Source organism: Quercus lobata, chromosome 4 (genome assembly GCF_001633185.2).
Source record: "Quercus lobata isolate SW786 chromosome 4, ValleyOak3.0 Primary Assembly, whole genome shotgun sequence".
Lineage (NCBI taxonomy): Eukaryota > Viridiplantae > Streptophyta > Magnoliopsida > Fagales > Fagaceae > Quercus > Quercus lobata.
The window spans coordinates 89,656,091-89,680,660 of NC_044907.1; the positions used below are offsets into that span (position 1 = coordinate 89,656,091).

A 24,570-nucleotide genomic window follows, 5' to 3' on the forward strand; every position below is an offset into this window, starting at 1 on the left:
GGATCTTTTAGCCAACGCTTCCTCTTCCTTTACTCACAGCCATTCCGCATGTAAGGTCCAAATCCAACCACATATACATTCTTTCATGCCTTAGTGGTGCAATGTACACACATACACAAAACTCTTGGCTTTTTAATTCACAATTTTCACCTCTTGCACTTCTACCCCTTTATATATGCCTACCCATAGCCATTCATGCCATCCCATGTCAAATACACATAAACAAAAAACGATGTCTTTTACCTTCAATCTTTTGACAACACCTACCTAGCTCTAACATTGTTATTTCATCTAATCCTAACTTGTATGAGTTGGCTACAACCAAGGAAGGGAGGGCTTGCATTTTATATTGAGTGACAACGACAATTACAATTTTGAAGTTAAGGCTGAATGTAGTGGATTTGTGAATTGTGTAAATGATGTGATTGATTGTAGGTGTTTGAGATGTGTATTTTGTGTTAGAATTAAGGAGAAAGAGAAAGATACTTTCTATATAACCTTTTATTCTACAATAGTCCTCCAAAGTTTTTGTTTTTTTTTGTTTTTTTTTTTAATAATTATTTCTCATTACTTCAATTGAATAATTATAATGGATATATGTGTGCAATTTATAATTTTTGCATTTTATGATGAACTCATCACTAATAAAATTCTATAAAAATTATGCTATAATACATATACAATATTCTCCAAAACCATCTTGTCTAAAATATTACAACATTATCCTTGCGTCGCATAGGTAACTTACTTGTTTGTATTAAAAAAAAAAAAAAAATGAAGTACGCAATATTAGTGTGGCCATCAGTAAAATGGTCTGCAGTAAATTCTATTTCCTTTTAAATTTAACATAATGCTTGCAATCAGTTCACACACATAAATTTAGTGGCTTGTAGCTAGTATATGCACAGTACACCTCTACTCTATGTGTAAAATTATTGTGTTTTATTACAATTGATACGGATTATTACAATTGCAACTTCCAACGCTGGATACTGCATTGAGACTTAACATAAGCTTTATTTCTTCAAAATATTATGTCCACGGAATGGAGGAGTTCATGTCTATCAATGAATAATGTGAAAGTTTATATATATAATCCTCGACGATTTTATGTAAATACAACAATAATAAAAGTTTAAATAAAAAATAAATTAAAGTAACAAAATATAGCGAAAAGACTTCGGCTCCACCCACGTCAACTCAGGTTTGTTTTCTTTAATTGAAAACTTTCTTTGCAATTTACTACAACAACATTACTAAAGGAGCCTATATATAATACAAACTTGCGTATCCAGCTCTGCCTCGTACTCAAATTTCAAACCAGCTTTCTTTCCAGCTTGTCCAAACCAATGAAGCTTCACTATAACAACCCCAATTTTCCTGAATTATTAAGTTCTACACGCCTTCATATGATTCTACTTTTTACTATAACCCTACTATGCTTGCAACCTGCCACTCCTTCTGCCACTCCAACAAACGAGACTGATCGTTTGGCTTTACTCAAATTTAAAGAATCCATTGCTAATGACCCATATGGAATCTTGATCTCATGGAATGATTCTATCCAGTTCTGCAACTGGCATGGAATTACATGTGGCCATCGCCATCAAAGAGTCACAGCCCTAGAACTAGAAGGCCGAAAATTGCATGGAACCATTACACCTTACATTGGAAACCTCACCTTTCTTAGAGCTATCAACCTCCAAAACAACAGCTTTTATGGTGAAATTCCAAAAGAAGTTGGTCATTTGCTCCGACTGCGACATCTCAATCTTTCAAACAACACGTTGGGAGGAGAACTTCCAGCCAGCTTGAGCAACATCTCTGAACTCAGGATAATGAACATAAGGTGGAACAAACTTATTGGGAAAATTCCCATGGAGCTTGGCTCTTTAACCAAGCTTTTAGTTCTTTGGGTCAAGTCTAACAATTTGACAGGAGAAATCCCACCTTTCTTGGGAAATCTTTCGTTTCTTGAATCTTTTTCGGCAACTTATAATAATTTAGAGGGAAATATTCCAGAGAGCTTTGGCCGTTTGAAAAGCTTATCAACTTTCGCCATTGGAGCCAATAAATTGAACGGTACAATCCCTTCCCCTCTCTACAATATATCATCTATCAGCATATTGCTAATTGCAGACAACCAACTTAGTGGTACTCTTCCAACAAACATAGGCCTCACTCTCCCTAATCTCCAATTATTTGAAATAAGTCTCAATAAATTTTTTGGGCCAATTCCTATTTCTATATGCAATGCATCTCAACTTCGAATATTTGAAATCGCATATAACAACTTCATGGGATCAGTTCCAACTAATCTGGGAAATCTACAAGATCTGGTAGTACTATCTCTAGGTATAAATCACCTAGGAATGGATTTAGAGTTTTTAACATCTCTAAGAAATTGTAGCAAATTGGAAGAGCTGGTTTTAGGTGGAAACCAATTTGAAGGTGTTTTGCCCAATTCTATAGGAAACTTGTCAACACAACTCAATTCATTATATGTTGAAGAGAATCAAATATCTGGAACTATCCCTGAAACATTGGAGAATCTTATGAACTTAATTGTCTTGTATATGGATATGAATCTTTTCACAGGTGTGATACCTAGTTATATTGGGAAGTTTCCGAAGATGCAAATATTTTCTTTATCGGGAAACAATTTTTCAGGAAAAATCCCAAACACCTTAGGGAATCTCACTCAATTGATTCAACTCTATTTGTCTCAAAACAACTTGGAGGGAAGCATACCTTCAAGCCTTGGTAATTGCCAAAATTTGCAAAGTTTAGATGTTTCACAAAATTACCTCAGTGGAGTCATACCCTGGCAAATTTTTGATCTTTATTCCTTGTCACTATTACTCAATTTAGCACACAACTTATTCAGTGGCAAATTACCAGTTCAAGTAGGCAATTTGAAAAATATATATTCACTTGATCTCTCTGAAAACCATTTATTTGGTAAAATTCCTGAGACAATTGGAAGTTGCTTCAAATTAGATCACTTATACTTGCAAGGCAATTCCTTTGAAGGGGTCATACCTTCATCCATGGCTTCCTTAAAAGGCCTTGAACATTTAGATCTTTCACGAAACAACTTGTCAGGGTTAATTCCAAAGGGCCTAGAGAAACTTTTATTTTTGAAATATTTGAACCTTTCATTCAATGATATTGAGGGTGAGCTACCAACAGAAGGAGTTTTCAGAAATATAAATGCAATATCAGTTGTTGGAAACAATAAACTTTGCGGGGGCATTCCACAATTGCAATTGACAACATGTCACACCGTTACAAAATCGAGAAAGTCCTTTACTTTTGGAGTAACAATCACAATTATTTGTGTGGTTGTATGTATCTTTCTAGTTGCATCCTTTCTTGCACTTTATTGGAGGAAAAGATCAAAAAAGAAACCATCTTCAATAGACTCAAAGATGGAACTCCTTCCAACAATTTCATACAAAATGCTCCATCAAGCGACTAATGGATTTTCTCCCAACAATTTGATTGGATCTGGCAGTTTTGGATCAGTATATAAAGGAGTTCTTGACCAAGAAGAAAGATTAGTTGCTGTAAAGGTTCTTAACCTTCAAAACAAAGATGCTTCGAAGAGTTTTATGGCAGAATGCAACGTATTAAGAAACGTTCGGCATCGAAATCTTATAAAGATCTTAACATGTTGCTCCAGTATAAATTATAATGGCGATGATTTCAAAGCTCTAGTTTTTCAATTCATGACAAATGGGAGCTTGGACATGTGGCTGCATTCGATAGAAAATAGCGACAATCAGTCAAAAAATTTGAGTGTTCTTCAAAGACTAATTATTGCAATTGACGTGGCATTTGCTTTAAATTATCTTCACAATCACTGTGAGCAAAAAATCATTCATTGTGATTTAAAGCCAAGCAATATTCTTCTTGATAGTGATATGATTGCTCATGTAAGTGATTTTGGCTTATCAAGGCTCCTCACAACTTTGAATGATTCTTCCCAAACGTGTACTAGCACAATTGGATTAAAGGGATCTATTGGTTATGTTGCTCCAGGTATTATCTTTCTTCTTTTGTTTTAAATCCTTATGTATTCTAATGTATTCATTTTCTTTTTGTCACTTTATCAAATGATAGGATTTTTAACTCCTTGATTTTCTTGTCATATATGCTTTTTAATTTTCGTATCATCAACATATTCGCATATGGGTGTACACATAATTAGCTTATTAACATAAACTCTCACTTAGTAATTTTTATTTATTCATTTGCTAAGTTACTCTCGCTTAGTATTTGTTTTTCTTTTATAAGTTAAAACACGTTCATGTTTGTACCGCACAAGCACGTAATTAATCTTTTTTTTTTTTAGTAAAACTGCAAGTTTTAATTCAAAAATAACATTCAAATATGATTTAATCTTTGAGAAATGTTAAATTTTATATTCTTTGACTAAAATTTGTACTTTCTTTGTACAGATGTATTTTCTTAATCAAAATAAATCAACAAGAGGGGGGAAAGTGGTTTGGACCCTCTTAATAAAGTTATTACTGTTTCCTTTAATTTCAAAAGTAATAGCATATGTCATTATTTTTTTTAATATAGATTTGTTTTATTTTCTTGACTTTGCATTCTGTAGAACCTAAATTCATATTTTTGTAAATAGATAGAATATTGCTTAATTTCCCTCCATTTCATGAGTTGTAGAGTATGGCATGGGTGGTGAGGCATCAACTGAGGGGGATGTATACAGTTATGGGGTTCTTTTATTGGAAATGTTTACAGGAAAGAGACCCACTGATGATATGTTTAAAGATGGTCTTGATCTCCATAACTTCGTTAAGATGACCTTACCAAAAAGGCTCATTCAAGTTGTTGACCCACTACTTTTGCCAAGAGAAGTTGAAGAAATGGGAGTAGCAACTACAGCAATGATGGCAACAGAAGAAGATGACAATGATAGTGAAATTGTAGAAGAAGCTAATAATATTGAGGACTCTAGGCATATTGATGTTGACATGCAAAAATGCTTACTCTCAATCCTTAATATTGGAATCTTATGTTCATTGGAGTCTCCAAAAGAGAGAATCAGTATGGAGGAAGTCATTAAGGAACTACAATTGATAAAAAGTACTTTTGTTAGTTTGGGGATCCGCAGAGGTAGACCAAGTAAAGCTCAAGTAAGAAATTTTTCGTTTTGAATATAAGACTACTCTGAGTAGTGTGTCCTAGTCACTTACTTTGATTTCATTCAATTCCCAAATACTTCTTTTAAAAAAGCATGGAGATTTTATGTTTACATTTTTATTAATCTTGAGTAGATTGTCATAGCTAATTTTAAAATTAGATTTTCATTTCTCACTCGTGGTCAATTGCTAAACAGAAATTGTCATCTTATTAATACCCACAACCTTATAACCATGTAATAGTTATTGTTTTTTATGTTCTCAAGGTATAGAATGGTGAGCTAACGAACGTTTTTTATGAATTGCAGAGGCCTGGAACAAGTAGAAGAGATTAAATGTCCTTAATAATGCTTGGATTATGCAAGGGATTAGGAGGCGTGATCTTAATTTCAAGCTAGTTTAATATCCCTTGTTGAAATGATCAATGGAAGATCTTTCTCTTCTAGTGTAGGAATCATGATTTTCTTTCTCTTCATATGTAGTAGTCGTCTTCATTTACTGTGTTGGATTCTACTACTGTAATGTGTGATTATGTGTTTGTACTAATAATCAATTCAATTCCTAAAAGTCTTTATAAGAAGGGAATGTATCAAAGATGCCATGTTAGTTTAGAAATTTAGATGCTTTATGCAACATTATTTTAGTATACAAATAAAAATGGATGTTTCGTTTAATCTATATAATCTATATATATATATATATATATATATATATATATATATATATAATAATTAATAGCCGAAACATTTGACTTTTTGTTGATCGCGCTTCATTGCACCAAGTGGCAACACAAATTTCTGCCACACACCTATATTTAAAAACCAAACAGTTGTGACTTTTACAATTGGTGTTCAATTGTATTGCTCTTGGGCAGTAGTTACAAGATTTTTAAAAAAAAATTTAAAAATCGTGATAAATACAAGATTTAAAAAAAAAAAAATTTTAATTGTGATAAATTACCAAGTAGGCCTTTTAGGAAAAATTTAAAAAAAAAAAAAAAAAAAAAAAAAAAAAAAAGACAATTAGGCCCAATAATTTTTTTTAAACCCTCATCCACACACATTCACCAAAAACTTGGTCTAACTCTTTCAAACCCACACCATTTCAGTGGGTAACTACTTATTATTGTTTGTATACATTGTTAACTTTTCATTTTTTTCGTTTTCTCTCTTCTCTTTTCCCTCTGCAAGAAGAAACCTAGCGAAGGTTGAGGAGAAAGAACAAAGTAGCCTTGCACCACCGATCTGCCAGCAAAATCACCACGGTAAATTGATTTCTTTCATTCTTCCCTTTCATTGTTTACTATCACGCTACTGTTATTGCTCAATCTCTTCTTCACTATCACGCTATTGTCTTTTTAGTTCCTTCCACAAATTTAATAGAAATATTGTTTTTCCGTTATATGTTTTGATGTAGACAACTTTAGTCAATTTTCTGAATTACACCACGTTTACTTTGGTGATATAAAAACAAATGTTAGACATGTTGGTGAAAAATATAAAAGCCATGGAAGAGTTGGGTTTCTGGCTTTATATTATTCATGGCAGAATTTTATTAGTTATGTAGTTCCATATATTTAATACTTTCAATTTGTTTGTTCTGCCTGTTTGTTGTGTTATTTGTTGCATTACAGGAGCTGTTCAATTTGTCAATAAGTTGTGTTACTTGTGTATTTTTGTTTTAATTCTTTTTTCTTTTTTTTAATAATAACAAATGTTAATAACTAGGTGACCTTGCAAAATTAGTGACGAAAGAATAGTTGGTGTTATGTGTATATTTAAATTCTGAATGGTTTTGAATGGTGTTTGCCATAAAGGCATGTATACTTTACTACTAATACATGTATTGCACCATTTGTCTAATGCAGATAGTTTTATTTATGGAATCTATATTTGTTCATTATTTCTGTTTACTTGTCGTTGGGTTATTTTGGCATTTTAGAAAGTACAGGAGTAGTGGACAAGGTAGAGGTAGAGGTGGAGATGGAGCATAAATATGAGGAATTAGCTAAAGCCCTTGAAAACTTTGGAAATAGGTATTATATCTTCCTTTTCTTTTTGTTTGTTTGTCTAATTCTTTGATTGAATTTAAAAGAATTAGATTCCTATAAGTGTTTGATAATAAGAACCAAGTAAGGGTTTCCCCAAGGTATATAAAATTTGTTAACTCTAACAAACTTTAGCAATTTGGGAAAACCTTTCAACATTTTTGGCAATTATAAATAAACAGTACAGAGACTTGAATATGAATTTGAAATTCAATTAATTTGTAATGATATTATTCTTGAATTACAAAGTTTGAATTCAATCTGCATTGGTAAAATTACCATCAAAATTTGGGAATTTGACTTTTCATTGTATGGTGGTTCATCTATTTGATTTTTAAACAGCTTTTATCTCTAAAAGTCTTTATCCCTGACTTGACTATGTTTCTAAAATATTTTTGCAATCACTTTGGTCCTGCAGATTTGCTTCTCTATTTAGTAAATTTCCATTTTAAATGTTAGGTATCATTAGGTGCACATCAATCAATTATTAGATCAAAGCTGTTAATCTTACTATTGAGTTTTGTTATTGTATGTTTGTTCCCTGTTTCTTTCTTTCTTTTGTTTTTTACCCTATTATGCCTCTAGTAATAATGTGCCTAATAAGGATAACAAATTAAACACAAATAGAGAACATTGAAGGCATCATCACTTTGGGATAAAATTTGTTAAGTTACAACTTACAAGACATCAACTGTTTCACAACTTTCACCAAATTCATTTTGGTCTTCAACTTTTTGGTCTAATCCCTGTAGCCTAGGTGTCTCCTCTACTTTCCAAAGAAAATAACATGACACTAAGAACTAAGAAGGCAACATCACAAACCTCTAACATATGCTTGTTAGATTTAAATCAGACTACATACATTTCAACTCTGATCAAGCAAACCAGAATGTTCTTTATAAAATTAGAGAGCATTTTTACAAAAATATTTTATACAGACAATTTGAAGAACAATTTAAAAACTTGAGACCAAGAATAAAATAGCTTTCACCTAACGCTATAGATAAAAAATGAGTTGAGAGATTGCAAATGAATTTTCATATTGGTTATTTCTAAAACAGGGAACATGAATTGGTGTGTGTACTGCTTGTTAGACATTGAGCTTGAGTCCAAGCTAATGAGTGTCTAAACAATCAACTAAGTGGGGAAGGACCTTAGCTTTTCTAACTTGTCCACGCTTGCTCCTACTTTTTCACATAAAAGTACATTACATAAAAATAAGATAAAAAATAAGTTGATACAAAATTGAAAAAAGGAAGAAAACCCGGAGCTAAATTACTGGGCCTTACCAGATCTTGCATATACTGTAGGAAGAAATAAACATGTCCACGTAATAGACCTGCAAAATGGAAATTTTACAAAGTTAGATTCTACAAAAAGAAGAAAACATTTGGGTATTTTATCAAACAATTTCTATGCATGTAATAAAAAGTTTGTTAGTTAAGTCCACCCCAGCAATAGCAAATTTTTTTGAGAAAAGGGGATGATTGGCAGAGAGAAACAAACAAATTAAACTTTAAAGAATAGAAGCTAATCAAACCTTGAATTAGAAGGTGAAATCAGTGTGACCAAAACATGCTCCAATTGTGTCAGGGAAAATAGCTGTGAGAAGAAGATAAAACACTCCAAGCAGAATGGCATCAAAGGAGTAAAATGCTTGAGTGTGCTATATAATTGGCTAAAAGGATAAGGGAAAGTGACTGGATTGAAGGCCAAAAGACCAAATACTGAAATCTCTTAAAGCTTCTCTGCATTTATCACTTCAAATAATCAGTAAATGTGGACTGGAATTCAAAGAAGTCAAAGAGTGCTGTCTGAGGGTAAGGTCATTGCTTACATTACACTTGGGGGAGGCTTGGGCTTTTCAAATACTAGTAATTTGTAATATAATAAGTGGGCTGGGGTTTTTAAAACCTTTTGTATAATTTCGGAGGACAGCTCATTTTTTGGAGAAGTGAGAAAAGAAGTTAATGTGAAGGCTAAATTCAAGATTAGAGCGCCACATGGCAAGACCTCATGCTTTTCCGCATGAGGTCTCTGCTTTTATATATACTAGCTTATAATCCGCACAATGTGCGGGACACTTTTATTTATTACAAAAGACAAATTGTAGGTGAAAATTTAAACATTTTATAGTTAGATAATACCAAAAAAAAAAACTTGCAGGAAAGAAAACTATGAAATCTAATCTTGAAATTTCTTGTTCATTCAACAAAATTTGAAATAGACCAAAAAAAAATCGTCTTTCTTCATCACACATGCACTCAAGCATGTAATAGGTGTATTTGTTTTTGCTAGAAGCAAGAATCAGTGTCTTCAACTAACAATAATTAATAATTAAAATATCATGAAATTCAAACCCTATAGTAGTAATGAATTACATCAGACTACAGTAGTAAGTAGTCTCACAGAAACTTTAAAAAATTAATTTAAAAAAAAAGAATATTGCAAGGACTGCACCAACTGGCAAAATTTTAGACCATGTAGAGAGAAGTGTCTACTTTCTATATACAAAGTCATTCTATCACTTTTAACACCACAAAATATACAAAGTCATTCTATCACTTTAACATCACAAAAATTACCATAACTCCATATACTGTTAGACAATTTTTTTTTGCAGAAAATAAAAACAAATAAATTGAATAGTTACTTCATAATTCAATAAAAATATCCTCAATGTACAACATAATAATTGCTTACAATATTCCATCTTACTTTTGTTGTTGAGTTTAAGCTATTTGTCTTAAAGCTTTCCTCTTTGAATCCTTACACTTCCTGCAACATGCATATTAATCCAATTGAAATCCCTTTCCTGGTATAGAGCAATGCAAACTGCAGGGTGCTTTACTCTTTACCATCTACCTAATTCTTTATAATTGTTTTCAATTGATTTGGACATCAATCATTGAACTATTAAGAAAGATATTTATAGTTACATATCTTTGAGTTAATCAAACCCAAAAACAGCTCTGCCGTAAGCATTGTACTGCTATCAAATGTTAAAACACAAATGTACACACACACACACACACACACACACATATCTAACTGCATCTAGAGCTTTGGTGTGATTCCTAATTGACCAAGCCATCTATTAAATATAACGCATTTCTAATATAATTATGCATGCCAATTTTTAATTCAATTACCAATCTGTTGCTATCCTATCTTTGTAGCTCTTTGAATCATCCTTTTATTCTCTATCCAAATAATAAATCATTTGTCCCCGGCTAGGATAAATAGAGGTATTCAACTTAATTAACTAAAAATCACTATAATGTAGCCATTAAAGTTGGGTATAAAAGTCAAGCATCCATAACAATTGCACTATCTAAAACCACAAAAATTTCATAGAATTTAAGCAATAATAGATCTAGATGATCCTTAAATCAACTGAAATGTATATTAAATATCGATTAGCTTTTAAGCAATAATAATCATTATGGAAATTTTTAGTTAATTCATGATTATCATTACCTAATCTACCTAACCAATTGCACTGTATAGATATGCCTTAGAAACTTCTCAATTATGAATGAATTTTTCCAAAAAAATCCGTCCATGATGACCTTGAACCATTTCAATGAATATATTCTTCAGAACTTAGATAAGAATTACTTTTCTTGACTAATGGGTTTAATCTGCAAAAAGTTTTTGGAGCTGAGAGGATTTTCTTGGACTTGGGAAAAAAAAAAAAATTGAGAGAATGCAGGGAGAAATGTTCTGATGTTTCTGATAATGATGTTCTTTCTCTAAGAGAGTGTGTGTCTATACATTTTTTGTAATGCTATAATGACAAACTATAGGTTCTAAATGAGATACTCAATGCAACTCAAGTTTGTGAGTGGAATTAAATTGCAATTGTGCTTTAGTTGGTTACTCTAGTCATGGATGGATACCTTTTGTAATTTAAGTTGAGAATTACGTAATCGGATTGTGAGATTGCTAATCTTGCAGATTAGCTATCACAAAACTTCAATATATTGACTTGCTAAACAAAATTACAAAACAAACATACAGCTGTAATTTTTTTCATTTGGTGTTCAAGTAATAACCTTTAAATATATTTTTTTCATACAGTACAACAGAAAAGGTATCGAATAAATAACATAATGAAAAGGATAAATAGTACCTAAAAGAAGCACTAACAGAGAACACAATACTTTATAATTGTGCACTATATATTCTCTTCAGTGGTTTCATCTCCTCCCCACTGGAAACTCCAGGATCAATATAACACAACTGAAAGCCTGAAACAAAAACAGAATATCATGCCCACTGTCAAATTGTAGTACTTTCAAAATGTAGCAAGACCAAATACCATAGTTTACTAAAAACATAAACCAATATTGTGGCTTCTTCAATGTGTGACTCCTTTATTTATAAGCTTTTTCCACCCATAATTCTCTTCCAAAATAGACCTTAAAAGTAAAAGAGGATTAAGAAAACTGACCAAAGAAACTTGGTACATTACACTATAAATTAGGCAAAACAAATACTTCCATCATTCACAAATTGAAAAGAAATCATCTCCATTGAGTTAGTACTGTACAAAGCCTTGAATTATTAAATTTTCTCGTGTGATTGCATGACAGATTCTCTACTAATCATCTCAACTTGCTGAAATTTCATGGTATTTAAATATCATAACTGGTTGCAATTCTCTACTTATCACCACAATTCACAAATTAGCAAAGTAAACTAACAAATGTAATTTAAACAAAACAATTTAAAACCTTCAAAACTGGTTACAATTCCTTTTACTATTGTTTCGCTTTTGTTTCTTACTACTAAAAAGATTCTCAATGAATTTTCAAGAATGACATACAACATGAAAAACCCAAAAAACCAAATATTGTACACACCAGAACCAACACCTAGGAATCTCTGAGAAAAAAATTTTTTTTTTTTTTTTTTGATAAGTAAATCTCTGAGAAAGTTATTCTCTACCATAACATACAAAGTAATCAATTTTGTACAAAGAACATTATAATTTCAGATTTAACAATTTAAAACATGCAAAACCCAGAAAAACCCAACATCAAAAATAACAAAATCATGACTTAAAAGTATCTTTAAAAAAAATATGGTCTAAAATCTACAATGTATAAACAAAATAACAAAATATTTTCAGATTCCAAAACCCCACAATTTCAATCCCCCTTACACATAACAGAACATGTAAGAGAGAAAACAAAACTTGAAAATTAAAGTGAAATGATTAAGTTTAAAGGATTAGAAAGATTTCATTTTGCGGAGGTTTTCCCTGATTTCAACAAATAGAGAGGAAAAGTTAGGAGAATATTAGGCAAAGAAATTGGTACCTTTGCTTTGATGAAATTAGAGACTCCAGATTGAAGAAAAGTTCCACTTCATCTCTACAGAGAAAGAAATTGAATGTTTTAAATCCAAAAGAGACGAATTTAAACAAACCCATTACTTAAAATATCTAAATTAATACTCCCATATCAGAATTTCGAATTGCTTAACCCTTATTTCTGGAACCAAACCCAACTGTAATTGTAAAAGTTTGAAACATATAACAGATCTAATTTGTGGGGGAAAAGTCGGAGAATGAATAGGAACCCAGTCGGAGGCCTTGTTAGAATCAAGATGGTGAAGTCTAATTGCAAACTATGGATATATATCAATCGAAGTTTTTGTTTTCCTTAATCACAAAGTAGAGTGAAAGATATTGAAAGGAATTTGAACGTAGGTTTTTCTTTTTAAGCGGTGTGATTGTGTCGTAGGGTATGACTTCGAAACCCATTAAAATCTTAATAAAAGAGAAATGTGATAAGTGATTGCAAAAGGAAGAAATTAGCACAACTTATTTGGGTAAAGCAAAAGGTGTGGTCTTTTGATTCGGTTTCGAAGGTTTTTCTTTTATCTTTTCTGGGTTTTGGTTTTACTTTCCATTGTTTTCTGGGCAACCAAACAGATATAGAAAATAGTAGAGAGAGAGAGAGACCTGTTGGGAGGTGACATCGGCGGTGCGAGGCTTGAGGAGGAGGTGGAGGTGGGGAGGGTAGGATTGGAGAACCACGCAATCGTCTCCGTACACTGCTTGCACCGCTTCTACTTCTGCCTCAACTTCCTCTTCTTCGCCGATGAGGGAGAGATTTTTTTTTTTTTTCCTTTTTGTTTTGGGAGAGAGAGAGAAAAAGAAGGATGCTTTCTCTTCTTTTTATTCTAATGTAGTGTTTTATCCAACGTAATTCGACCCACCAAAAGCAGCTCCACCACAATCCGACCTCCAGAAAATCAACTCAACTCAACTCAACAATCTTAGATGAATGGTTTTAATCTCTTCAATCTGGGTCTTGAAGGGCAATTTTCGAAGCTGAAGAACTGGGTCGGATTCGGTAGGGAGTGGCGCCACCAGTGGCTTGTCGCTGGTGGGTGTTGTCGCTGGTCTCACTGGTTTGGCTGGGGAGAGAGTTTGAGAGAGGGAGAGAAGAACCGAGAAGAAGAGGGAGATAGGATCGGGTGAGAGGGAGTGAGCGTTTTGTAAAATGTTTTACCATTGATTTTTTGGTAAAATATTTTACAAGTTTTTATGCACTTCGTCAAACTGAAAATATTTTAATAACTTAATAAACGGAGCCTTAATGGTAAACATGACAAGTTTTTAAGGGGACTTTTTTTCCAAACGTGGCAACACAGCCTTAAGATGTTTTCAACCGTGGCAAGTTTCTAAGATGTTTGAAGTAAGAACACTATCCTATTCAAACAGTGTAGGAAAGGCTTCTGTTTTTATGTATAGGATTAGTTATTGATTGATTAATGATTAATGGGGATGTGATAGTCTTTTATTTTTTTTATATATATATTTTTTATATACAAAATAGAATTTTTAGTCTAACATAATTTTAGTGTATATATACGTGTGAAACTCCCTCATAGAGACTTAAATCTTAATTTTTATTAAAATAAAAGTAAATTTATTTAAAAAAAAAAGTATGTCTCCCCAGACAAATTAAACCCTCAAAGTTAAACTTTTCCGTCATATTCAAATTCATCAAGATCAAACCCCCATTTTTCCAAGTTTAATAATGAGTTTGATACTTTCTGCTTTTTTCAGTAGAAATATCTTGATCTCAAATCCTCTCATGGGAAACTATCGAATTATCAAAAATAAATAAATAAACAACAACAACAACAAGAGTCATCACAGTTAAAGCTAAATCCAATTTCCATTATTTTGGGTATAATAAAAATCGAAAATTGCAATTGGGCCTCCACATCTGGGACTGAACCCATTAACCCATCTCTTAGATTGCCTATCCAGACCGATGCGAATCGTTTTTGCCCATTTCCTTTAAATTTGAGTCTAAAGTCACACTGACTTCGATTTGGTTCCTCGCACTCGCACCAATTTCGCCAAAGAATTAACAATCACACTCCTGAGTCTCTGGTTGCACTACTTGATTTGTTTCTTGCTTCTCATTTATTTTCTACATATTCTAATACTTTTTTTTTTTTTTTGAACGCATGGTTTATGAGATCAATTAATGTTAATTTGCTACTTGTTCTGTGAGTGGACTGTGTTTAAAAATAAAATTTTATTTTATTCTTTTTTGACTTGCACCACTAAATAATGTTGTATTTAATAGGAGCTAGGCACAAAGTGGCATGAAAATGTCTTCCTTGCGTTGGTTGAAGAAGGAATTATACGAGAAAAGCTTATCACAAGACATTCCTCATGTATGTGTTTGAAGTTTCTCAGTGACACACAGTGAAAGTTCTAAATTATGTTGTCTGAAGTTTAATTGCTTAGTACATGTTACATATGCCATACACAGAAACCTATTGCATGTCAACCTTGTTTATTAAAACAAAACTTACATAATAATCACTTGAAACACCATACTTCTATTAATCTTCACCAATGAAATTGGGTTCATCAGGCTTCTGTGGCAGTAGAAGCAACCTTTTTGGTGCTTTGCCTTCAACATTGTGTTCAACCTTTGAGGTCCCTGCTTCATCTGTCACACCATCTTGCAATCTGTCTTCTGCTTCATGCAAAGACTTATAAAGCTTTCTCTCATGGTACCTGCGCCAAACTGCTTGGATGCGACGAGCTGCCCACGTTTTCCATTGTAAGGAGTAATACCTGAAAGTCATCATTGCACAATTACACTTGGGGATCATTCCACTTGGAAAAATAAAGGTAATCAGAGTTCTAAAGTAATTTTTCTTCAAAGTCACTATGAATATTTAATTCTAATAATGATATCACAAACCAAGGAAAAGATATCATATTCTTTTTAAAATTTTTTGTTTAGAAATCCAATGCAACGGGCATTGTAGATTTTGGTGGGATAACCGTGGTGTTTCGATTTAAAATTAAACGAAGAATTGATGGCCGCATCTTTTTGTACAATTTCTGAACAATATATATATATATATATATATATATTTTGTATAGCCTCACTTTGTTTGGAGAATGTTGACAATAATCATCCAAAATGTTGATAAGCTTAGCTTAAAGACTTGCCTGAAAATATGCTGGAACTGCTTGCTATGAAGACGCCGAAACTGAGAGGCCACAAACTTCAAATCAGCCGCCCTTAGCACAAAGGCTTCAACCTCTGTCTGAGCTATTACTGTTCTTGTTGAAATGGGAAGACTGGTAGAAGAGTGGGGATTCAAGGCCCATGCAAAAAGTTCTTCTCCACAGAGTCACCGGCCTTCAAATCACCAGCGTTACCTTTTTCTCCAGCATTAGTAGTGATAGTGGTCAGGTTTCCTCGCATGATAAAGAGCATCTCATCCACTGGATCCCCCTCAAGAATAATGCAGCTCTTCTCTGTGTGAAGAACTGGTTTGAGACGATCACAAAGTGCATCAAACAGTTGACTATCCATTTTTTCAAACATTGGCACTAAAAGATAAAATTGATTTGATGAACAAAATAGCTAGAAGTCGGACAAAAAGATGTATGGAAAAAAAAAATCAAAAGAAAAATTCTCACACTCTTGAGAAGACTTAAGCAAAGATGGCGTGTTATGTCCCTTCGGAGGTCCTTAGGAAGGCTTTTAAGTAGATTCTCTTCCTCAACACCTCTGGTTAGTTGCCATTTATACTGTTGGTATCGTCTAACTCGTGCCCTTAATTCCTCAGGGAGCATACGGTGGGACATCCACCGTTCTGCATCAGTCCTTTTCACTCTCATTTCTTCTACTCTCATTGTTGTGGACTGCAGATATCTCTGTAACATTCATAATATAGCACTTTTGTTAATCGAATCTTATGACCATCTGTGGAAAGTTTTCTACTCATAAGAGTGGATAGAGTTAGTGAGAACAGACCAACATCAAATTTTAATTGAAGCTAAAATAGAACATCAGATCCTTAAGAATAAATACACCACAGAGAAATTAAAACAATAATGTTTGCACGTTTATTGGATAAATTAGCATATTATGTACTTTGAGGATATCACAGGTATATGGCTTTCAATCAAAGGAAGGAGAAGGAGATAGCAATGGCTAGGATGACTTACACAGCTCTACAACGACAAATCAGAGTATTAACAATTAATACTGACTGTTGGGAGGCCACAACAACGCGGGGGGTGGGGGGGTACATAAAAGTAAAAACACAAACAGGGGAGGCATAGCATATCAGGCAAAGTAGATATGGGAGACCAGTTTTTGAAGTATGCCATTCATTACAGGTCTACAACACAGTCCATGGCACAATAGCAGCAGTCAGAGAAGACCTATACCAAGCAAAGAAGGGGGGATTTCAAAAGGCAATGGTTCTAACAGAGACCATGGAGGCTCAAGGCATGATAACCCGGGTTGCCAAAGCCCCCTGAATTTGCTCTTTCATGGAAGACCTGAAACCACCAGAGAATAGAAAGACTCGTTTTTGAATGTCTGGTAGTTGTGTAGGACTTTAGGTTCGGTTGTAAACTGAGTTAAACAAGCACTAAACACTTATGTGAACTTCTTTATTGTTATTGTTATTATTATTATTTTTTATGCTGGAATGTAACTAAAATTTCTATGTTGTATAAAAAAGGAAAAAAAACAAAAAACAAGAAAACCAAAACAAAAAGTCAGACTGACTCAAACAATATCTATTTACATAATAATCTCATATTGCTAAAACAATAGGTTAGAAAGAGAACTGGTAAGAATCAGAGTCACTTGCATATTGCCAATAAGTAACGAGAATAAAACCAACCCAAAGGTGGATATTGCGACAGCAAATACTATCTCCCCAATATAAGTGCTTGTTTGAAGGTTTTGGCCAGCAGAGCTGAGAAAAAACAAAATGGTTCAATATAGAAATGCCTTTAGCTCCTAAACTGTAACTCACAATGTGTTAGATCTTGTTATAAGTTGACAGGCCTTGATTTATGAAAATTCAAATATGTGTATAAACATCTTTGAACGTTTAGACCTCCAATTTACAGCTTAACCAATTCAAGCATTATGTCAAACAACTAGTGTGCGGAAAATGAACATAAGCTATAATATAGAATTGGAAAAACTATCTAAGCCAAATAAAAATCACAACCCACAGCAGATAATAAAAAGGCAAAGATAAAAGGGAAGGAAGATGCAAACACAAAGACAACACGCGATGTGTTATCGAAGAGGAAACCGAAGCCCTCGGCGTAAAACCTTTCCGCTACCCTCCAAGCGGTAAACAATCCACTAAAAAATGTAGTTGGGATACATGGACAGCAATAGACTCTCCAAGCCTAATCTACCCAGTGCACCTAAGCCCTCCAAGCTTCTTGCTTCAACAAGGTTGCGCCGAACCTTTTTCTTTTCTAGCTTCCCAGATTCCACTACTAGACCGTAGCATCAACCAATGTAGATTGGTTCCTTCCTAACTGCTTCCCAGAAAACCAAACAGCCCTCTCACAGTGATGAATATGGTGAGAACAAGGTTTTGGTAAAATGCCTCTTAAGGATTTGACAATGGAGATGAAGAGAGTTGAGGAATTTGAAGAGACTCTAATGTATAGATTGTAGGTGAATCAATCTTGTTTTTCTTTAGGGTTTCTCTCTAAAAATTCTCTCTAGAAGCTCTATTTCATTTGTGAGTATAAGGGGTATTTATACTGGAGTGAGAGAGGAATGTGAAACGTCAGGTTTTACAAAACAGGGGTGGCTCGCGGCTTGACCTCGCGACTTGACTGAGTCGTGAGATCCAGTCGCGAGATAACCGTATGGCCAGTTATCCTGTTTTGTCCTGTAGTGCTCCAGCTAGCATGATTGTTCACCTTCTGGCACGCTTGGCACGTGTGCTGCGTCTGGCGGCTTGAAGCCGCGAGCCACCCGCAAGAACAAACCGCAAGTCTCTGTTTTCTTGCATACTCTTAAGCAATCAACACTCTATCTCACTCACTACCCTTACAACAAACCCACCTAAATACAGGGTTACTAAATGCTGAAATACAAGCAAATTTGGCACGGAATAAAGCCAATAAGATGGTTGATTAAATTCAACCTTACAATCTCCCCCTTTGGCTATTCCGTGACAAAACCCTAAAACAGACTCTAGACTTAACATGTGAGTTGGGAACAGTTGAACAAAACTCACTCACACCTAACTCTAGAAACTGTGAAGCACTTGAATCATAAGAACATGAAACTCCTGAAACACAACAATACACCATGATCATTGTATGCAGAAAAGCATGAAATGCATATGAAACAAGTTTAAGGTGATCAAGCAAAGATGACGTGAAGATTCAAATCATGGCTTGATCAACCAAGTAATCACCATAAGGTAGTGATCACAGTGCTCATTCACATTTGGAATGAACACTTGAACATACAAGTTAAACAAGAACAAAACAAGATACTTGTATGCCCAACACTCAACCAATGCATAATACACTAAGTATATGCATCTAGGAACAATCCTATAAGGGCACAAGAGTGACAGTACTTAAAACAAAATGCAAGACATTTAGATAGAAGTACTGATTTAAACAAAGCATAAAAGGCTGCATTAAGCAAGGTACAAACCATAAAGCCTACAGAATATGCATAAAAACATAACCCTAAAAGCTTACAAAAGCAACATGGGTACAAAACACAATATATCAACATAAACTGAATAACATCAACAATATATATAAAAGATTAAACCAAGATTATAAGTTATGAGTTAGAAACAAGAGTACACCAAAACCACAGTGTATCAACCCATATAAACAAAATATCCAAAACAAAATAACCACAGATAGATAATGTCTGATTTTGACTGCTCCCCCTCAACATATTACTCCCCCTTAAGAGTTACTTTTCTGCTTCTCATCAACAAAAATCTCCCCCTTTTTGACCGGAATGGCCAAATGGTCACTGTCCATGCTGGGTGGTGAAGCTGTCAAGTTTTACAGACAAAATGTCTATCTGGTCCTGCATGGCTCTCATTCTCTCAGAGTGCTTGGTCTGGACCCCTCTAATCCCATCAAGTCGTTCTAGAATGACTTGAAATGCATCTGGAGGTGTATCTGAAGAAGTTGATGCTCTAGTCCTTTTGCCAGTCCTCCTGGGTGTTGAGGTTGATGCATGCCCTGCTGCCTCTGCCTCAGTCTCCATAGGGACACCCTCTCCTTCATCACCTTCATCTTCTTCACCTGGAAGCCGAACACTTATCCTTTTGAAGGTCAGTTTGTTAATTGCAAAAGGTGTGGACATGGGACTGATGTCTCTAGGAATTGGAACACCCTTCTTTTTAAAAATCCTCATGAGCAGACTAGGAAAGATCAGTTTTGGCCTAGAAGTGGTTCTAGTCTCATCCACAATAGTGTCATATATGTGGGAACTTATGTCAATGAATGACTTTTCTTTGAGATCCATCAGAAAAATTGCTCTTGCACAGTTGATTGTAGTCAACTTCCTTATGGGATAAAGGTTAAACATCATGATTATTGTGAGACACCTCATGTCTATTGGAAAAGATGTGGTATTCAGACATTTCCCTTCTCTCTGTCCACCTATCCTCTGTTGAGCAGTTTCAATAGACACAATCCTATCTTTGTAATTGACAAACTCCTGATCTTCTAATCCTTCAAGATCTAGCACATCATCAATGTCATGTGCATCCAAGGTGAACTCTTTACCTCTAACCCAGCAGCTTAGATCATCCTCCCTTATCACAGCATTTGAATAAAACTCTTTAATCAGGGGTTCACACACTACAGGGAGATCACTCAGAAGCTTTTCCCATCCTCTTCCTTCAAAACAGCTGGGGATAAAAGTGTTCTTTAAATCCTCCAAATCCACAAATCTTTCTTGAATAATTCCTGCTTTCAAGAAGAAGTCCTTGTATCTCTCAAAGTGAGAAACAGACTTGAACAAATTAGGGTTCATTTTCATTCTCTTATCTGCCTTCTTTGCAGGTGTTTTCTTCTTTGGGGATGAAGGTGCCATCTGTGAGCAATCAGAAAAGGCCACAACAACATAGAACAATACATGTGAAGAACTAATCAATACTATGTAATTAACAAAGAAATTACAGCCACACAGATGAACTTGAACACTAAAACCTTATGCTACTTAAATCAACCACACTGATGAACAAGCCTAAAAGAGGATACATAAGATCAAAAGGTAAAATGCAGGGTAGCATTAAAGCAACAGAGATTGAAAAAAACCTAAAGACAGATATATGTTAATGAGACATACATTATGATGAGAATGACATGACTTAGAGAACAAAAGATAGATTCACACAATAGAGGAACAGGCATATTCAGCATAGTAAACCACACATTAAAAAAAAAAAAAAAAAAAAAACATTATGAATCAACATAACACCATAAGATCAGACAAGATGAGTAACCAATAAACAAACCCTAGTTAAGCACAAGATGAAGAACAAAACCAACAACTTAATAAAGCTCAAACTGAAAGAATAGCTACCATAGGCTAAGCATGGACAAAGAGTAACTGTCGAACCAAAAACCCATCTCAAAATCATAAACAAATGTGAATAATCCAGAGGGAAAAACACAAAATCAAGTGAAATAGAGTTCAAGATAGAAAACCCATACCTGTTACTTGAAGATTTTGAGCTGAAAAGAAGCAACAATGGAGTTTGAAAAATGGGTGCACGGAGTGTTTGGGAAGGAGACAGTTGAGAAAAAAGATGAATAGTCACAAAAGTTCGAGGGAAAAACTGAAAAAGATTTAAAAACTGCCCCTATTTTTGCCAAACACGCATTTTTCGCGACTGAGGTGAGTCGCCAACAAGTCGCCAGGTCAAGCCGCCAAAACACTCAAAGACAGAATTTTGAAAAAAATTTTCTAAGTGTTTTTCGTGACTGGAAAGTCAACCCGCGAGGGAGTCGCAAGCTGAGCCGAGAAAATCTTTGAGTAACCCCCGCGACTGGACCTTCCACTCCCGAACAAGTCACCAAAAATGACCCGCGAAGACGCGACTGAGGCTCGCGACTTGACTTACCCGCGACTGAGTCGCCGAATAGGGCAAAAATGGATTTTTGAAATTCTCAGATTTTTAAAACAAAATACTTTCCAAAAACACCTAAAACACTCAAAAAAAATTTTGTGCTTAAATTAACAAAGATTGAGCATGTGAAAACACATTTCATCAAGTACAATCACACAAATGAATATGGCATTTATTGAATATAAACTTGTGTGTTGTGTGTGGATATTAACAATGAGATAGTCCTTAGTCTAATGTGAAGCTTCAACGATCAATTCAACCAAGGCATACACAATTAGCACTAGATCATGTGGTCCATCTCAATTATAGAAATATGTATATATGACCTCCCACAAAACTTGATAACATATCTTGGGGCTTTACATTTGACTCCACTTTCAATCATAACATTTGATCTTTTTGATCCTTTTTGAGACAATCACCTCTCATTGTGAGAGTGATATTTGATATTTCACTTTAATGAACTAGCCTTTGGCTTTTTGAATAAACATTCACTTTAATTTTAGGTCGCTTACCATTTTTTCTAGTCAAATACTAGAGTGTGCGACAGGCTTTTGCAGTTCAAAATCTCTTTTCATTTGGAAATTTACATTTGGTGAGCTCTTTTTAGCAAAAACAAAAATAAAGAGTGGGAAGATATATAGACACAAGTCTATGCATGTCTCAAGATCATCATAACCATTCACTAATCATTCATGACAAGTTTGAAGATCTATTTACAACAATCACATAGATTTCAAGATTTCTCCCACAGTAATATGAGTGCAATGAAACAAGCTATGCTCGAAAATGCACAAAGCCATTAGCACAAAGGTACAAGGCAAAACAAGTTTTGAGACAAAAACTCAACATTGTCAATCAAACTTTTTGATTTTCTAATTTTTATGTGATTTTTGGATTTTTTGACAAAAAGAAAAATATTGATCAAAAACAAAAACAAAATCAAAAGTATGCACAAGTAGACAAGCAAACAACCATCAGCATAAACAACAAGCAAACAATCAAACATCGTCGCAAAGTATAGGAAGTATTAATGCATGGACATGTTGTAATAATTATGCATGAGTACCCTTTTTCACTCACACGTCACTTGCGTTTGGGGTGATTTCCTTATAGGATTGGGTACGAGAGTTAGGGCTTTCAAACCTTCGTGAGAAGCTTTCCAAGCAGTTGGTGAATGCATCAATCATCTTCATCACGTTCATCATTCCGGGATCACCATTTTGATCTCTCGATTGTTCACCTGCCCAATTTCTTCTATCATTTCTAGGTCCTCGTGACCTTTGAGGAGTTGCACTATTCTTTACTCTCAGCTTTTGGCAATTTGATCGAGTATGCCCTTGAAGTCCGCAATGATGACACACATAAGTTGATCTAGGACCTCTTTGTGGTCGTGGACGGGACTTGGCTCGAGATTCAGACCTGCCCACAGATTGATTACGGGAATTCAACAACCGTTCATTCCCCACATTTCTCTTCTCCTCTATCTTGGGCTTCTCAGCAGTAGGACCAACATCAGCTGATTCTTTGGCCTTTATAAACTTCACTTCTTTAGTGACATTTCCAGATGAGCTATTTCCTACGGTATATCCCAACCCGGATTTGTCTGAAAAGCTCTTTTGCGATGAAATAACATCATCTAGCTTCTTGGTGGTGACTCTCTTAATTTTAGCATTTGCTTGCACAACCTCTTACTCAAGAAATCTCACTTTTGTGTAAGCTTCTGACAGCTCACCATTCAGTGTTTCTATCTCACATTTGGCCTCCCTATATCGAATTAGGAGACTTTTATAATCCTCCTCTGCCTTCTTCATTTTTCTCACAGCTGCCTTGGCCACCCTTGTGTACTCACCCGACTTCTCTAGGAGTGAGTTATAATTCTCTTGAAGATTGGCTGTGCTTTCATCTTCTTCAGCATTTGATTCTTCAATAATTCCCAATGATTCTTCATCACTATGTTCTCCAAGGTCTCGCACAAGCAGATTCAACTCGTCTGAAGACTCAACATAAGCAATAGTCATAAAAGCTGAGTAGTTCCCCTCTCCATCACAGCTTTCTTTAGATTCTGAGTCGGATGAATCCGAGTCACTCAATGTCGTGGCATACACTTTGCCTTTCGATTTCAAATAATTCGGACATTCTTTCTTAAAGTGTCCATGCCCGTTACATTCGAAACAAGTGACACCTTGTGTAAGTTGGGATTCTTTTCCATTTCTCTTTTTGAATTCCCTTTTCTCCCTTCCTGAACTTTGGAATTTTCCTTTATCACCAAATTTGCCATTATTTTTGAATTTCAAGAATTTTCTGAAATTTTTTACAAGGTAAGCAAGATCTTTGTCAACCACATCTTCTCCTGATGAGTCATGATCTTCCACCTTCTCATTAATGGTCTTAAGAGCAAGAGATTTACTCTTCCATTAATTGGGCAGCGACATCTCATAGGTCTGAAGAGAACCAACCAGCTCCTGGACTTTGATGTCATCAAGTTCCTTGCTCTCTTCAATCGCTGTCACTTTAGCACGAAAAATTTCCGGCAATGATCGAAGGATCTTCCTTACAATTTTAGAGTCCTCCGTTTTCTCTTCCAAATTGAACTTGCTGACAATCACCTCATTCAGCTTGCTATAGAAAGAGTCAAAGGACTCATCCTCATTCATTTTTAGCTCCTCAAACCGAGTGGTTAGCATCTGCAGCTTGGTGTCTTTTACCTTCTTCGTGCCTTCGTAAGTGGTCTCCAATATCTCCCATGCTTCTTTAGCAACGGTAATGTGAGAGATCCTGTGAAATTCATCTGAAGAGACACCACAGAAAATAGCATTGAGTGCTTTACTGTTAGCATTAGATGCAGCAAGTGCTGCCTTATCCCATGTGAATTTGGCTTCCTCAGGCCTGGTCCAACCT

General features: G+C 34.6%; 1 protein-coding gene, 1 long non-coding RNA gene and 1 pseudogene across 5 annotated transcripts; 1 reads left to right on the forward strand and 2 right to left on the reverse strand.

Moving 5' to 3' along the window:
* The first annotated feature begins 1,349 nt into the window (after positions 1 to 1,349).
* On the forward strand, positions 1,350 to 5,506 carry LOC115986118 (putative receptor-like protein kinase At3g47110). The gene is made up of 3 exons (XM_031108977.1): positions 1,350 to 4,044; positions 4,693 to 5,165; positions 5,480 to 5,506. Exons 1-3 carry the CDS (start codon positions 1,350 to 1,352, stop codon positions 5,504 to 5,506), a joined length of 3,195 nt encoding a protein of 1,064 aa, XP_030964837.1.
* A 2,345-nt stretch (positions 5,507 to 7,851) lies between these two features.
* On the reverse strand, positions 7,852 to 13,774 carry LOC115987928. Of its 4 annotated transcripts, none has more exons than XR_004091257.1 (6): positions 13,193 to 13,774; positions 12,546 to 12,599; positions 11,354 to 11,471; positions 8,759 to 9,996; positions 8,508 to 8,557; positions 7,852 to 8,402 (listed from the first exon to the last, which is right to left on the reverse strand). It is a non-coding gene; the product is annotated as an uncharacterized LOC115987928 (long non-coding RNA). The 4 variants fall into 4 exon arrangements; XR_004091258.1 differs by having other exon boundaries at positions 8,759 to 8,966; positions 9,937 to 11,471; XR_004091255.1 differs by having other exon boundaries at positions 8,759 to 11,471.
* Positions 13,775 to 14,852: 1,078 nt separating this feature from the next.
* On the reverse strand, positions 14,853 to 17,540 carry LOC115988088 (annotated as a pseudogene).
* Positions 17,541 to 24,570: the final 7,030 nt, after the last annotated feature.

What these genes read in the sequence shown, in the direction of transcription:
- LOC115986118 (XM_031108977.1), top strand. Translation starts at nt 1,350, where the DNA reads ATGAAGCTTCACTATAACAACCCCAATTTTCCTGAATTATTAAGTTCT. An exon ending in TATTGGTTATGTTGCTCCAG is followed by an intron (nt 4,045 to 4,692) that starts GTATTATCTTTC and finishes CATGAGTTGTAG; the next exon opens with AGTATGGCATGGGTGGTGAG. An exon ending in GTAGACCAAGTAAAGCTCAA is followed by an intron (nt 5,166 to 5,479) that starts GTAAGAAATTTT and finishes TATGAATTGCAG; the next exon opens with AGGCCTGGAACAAGTAGAAG.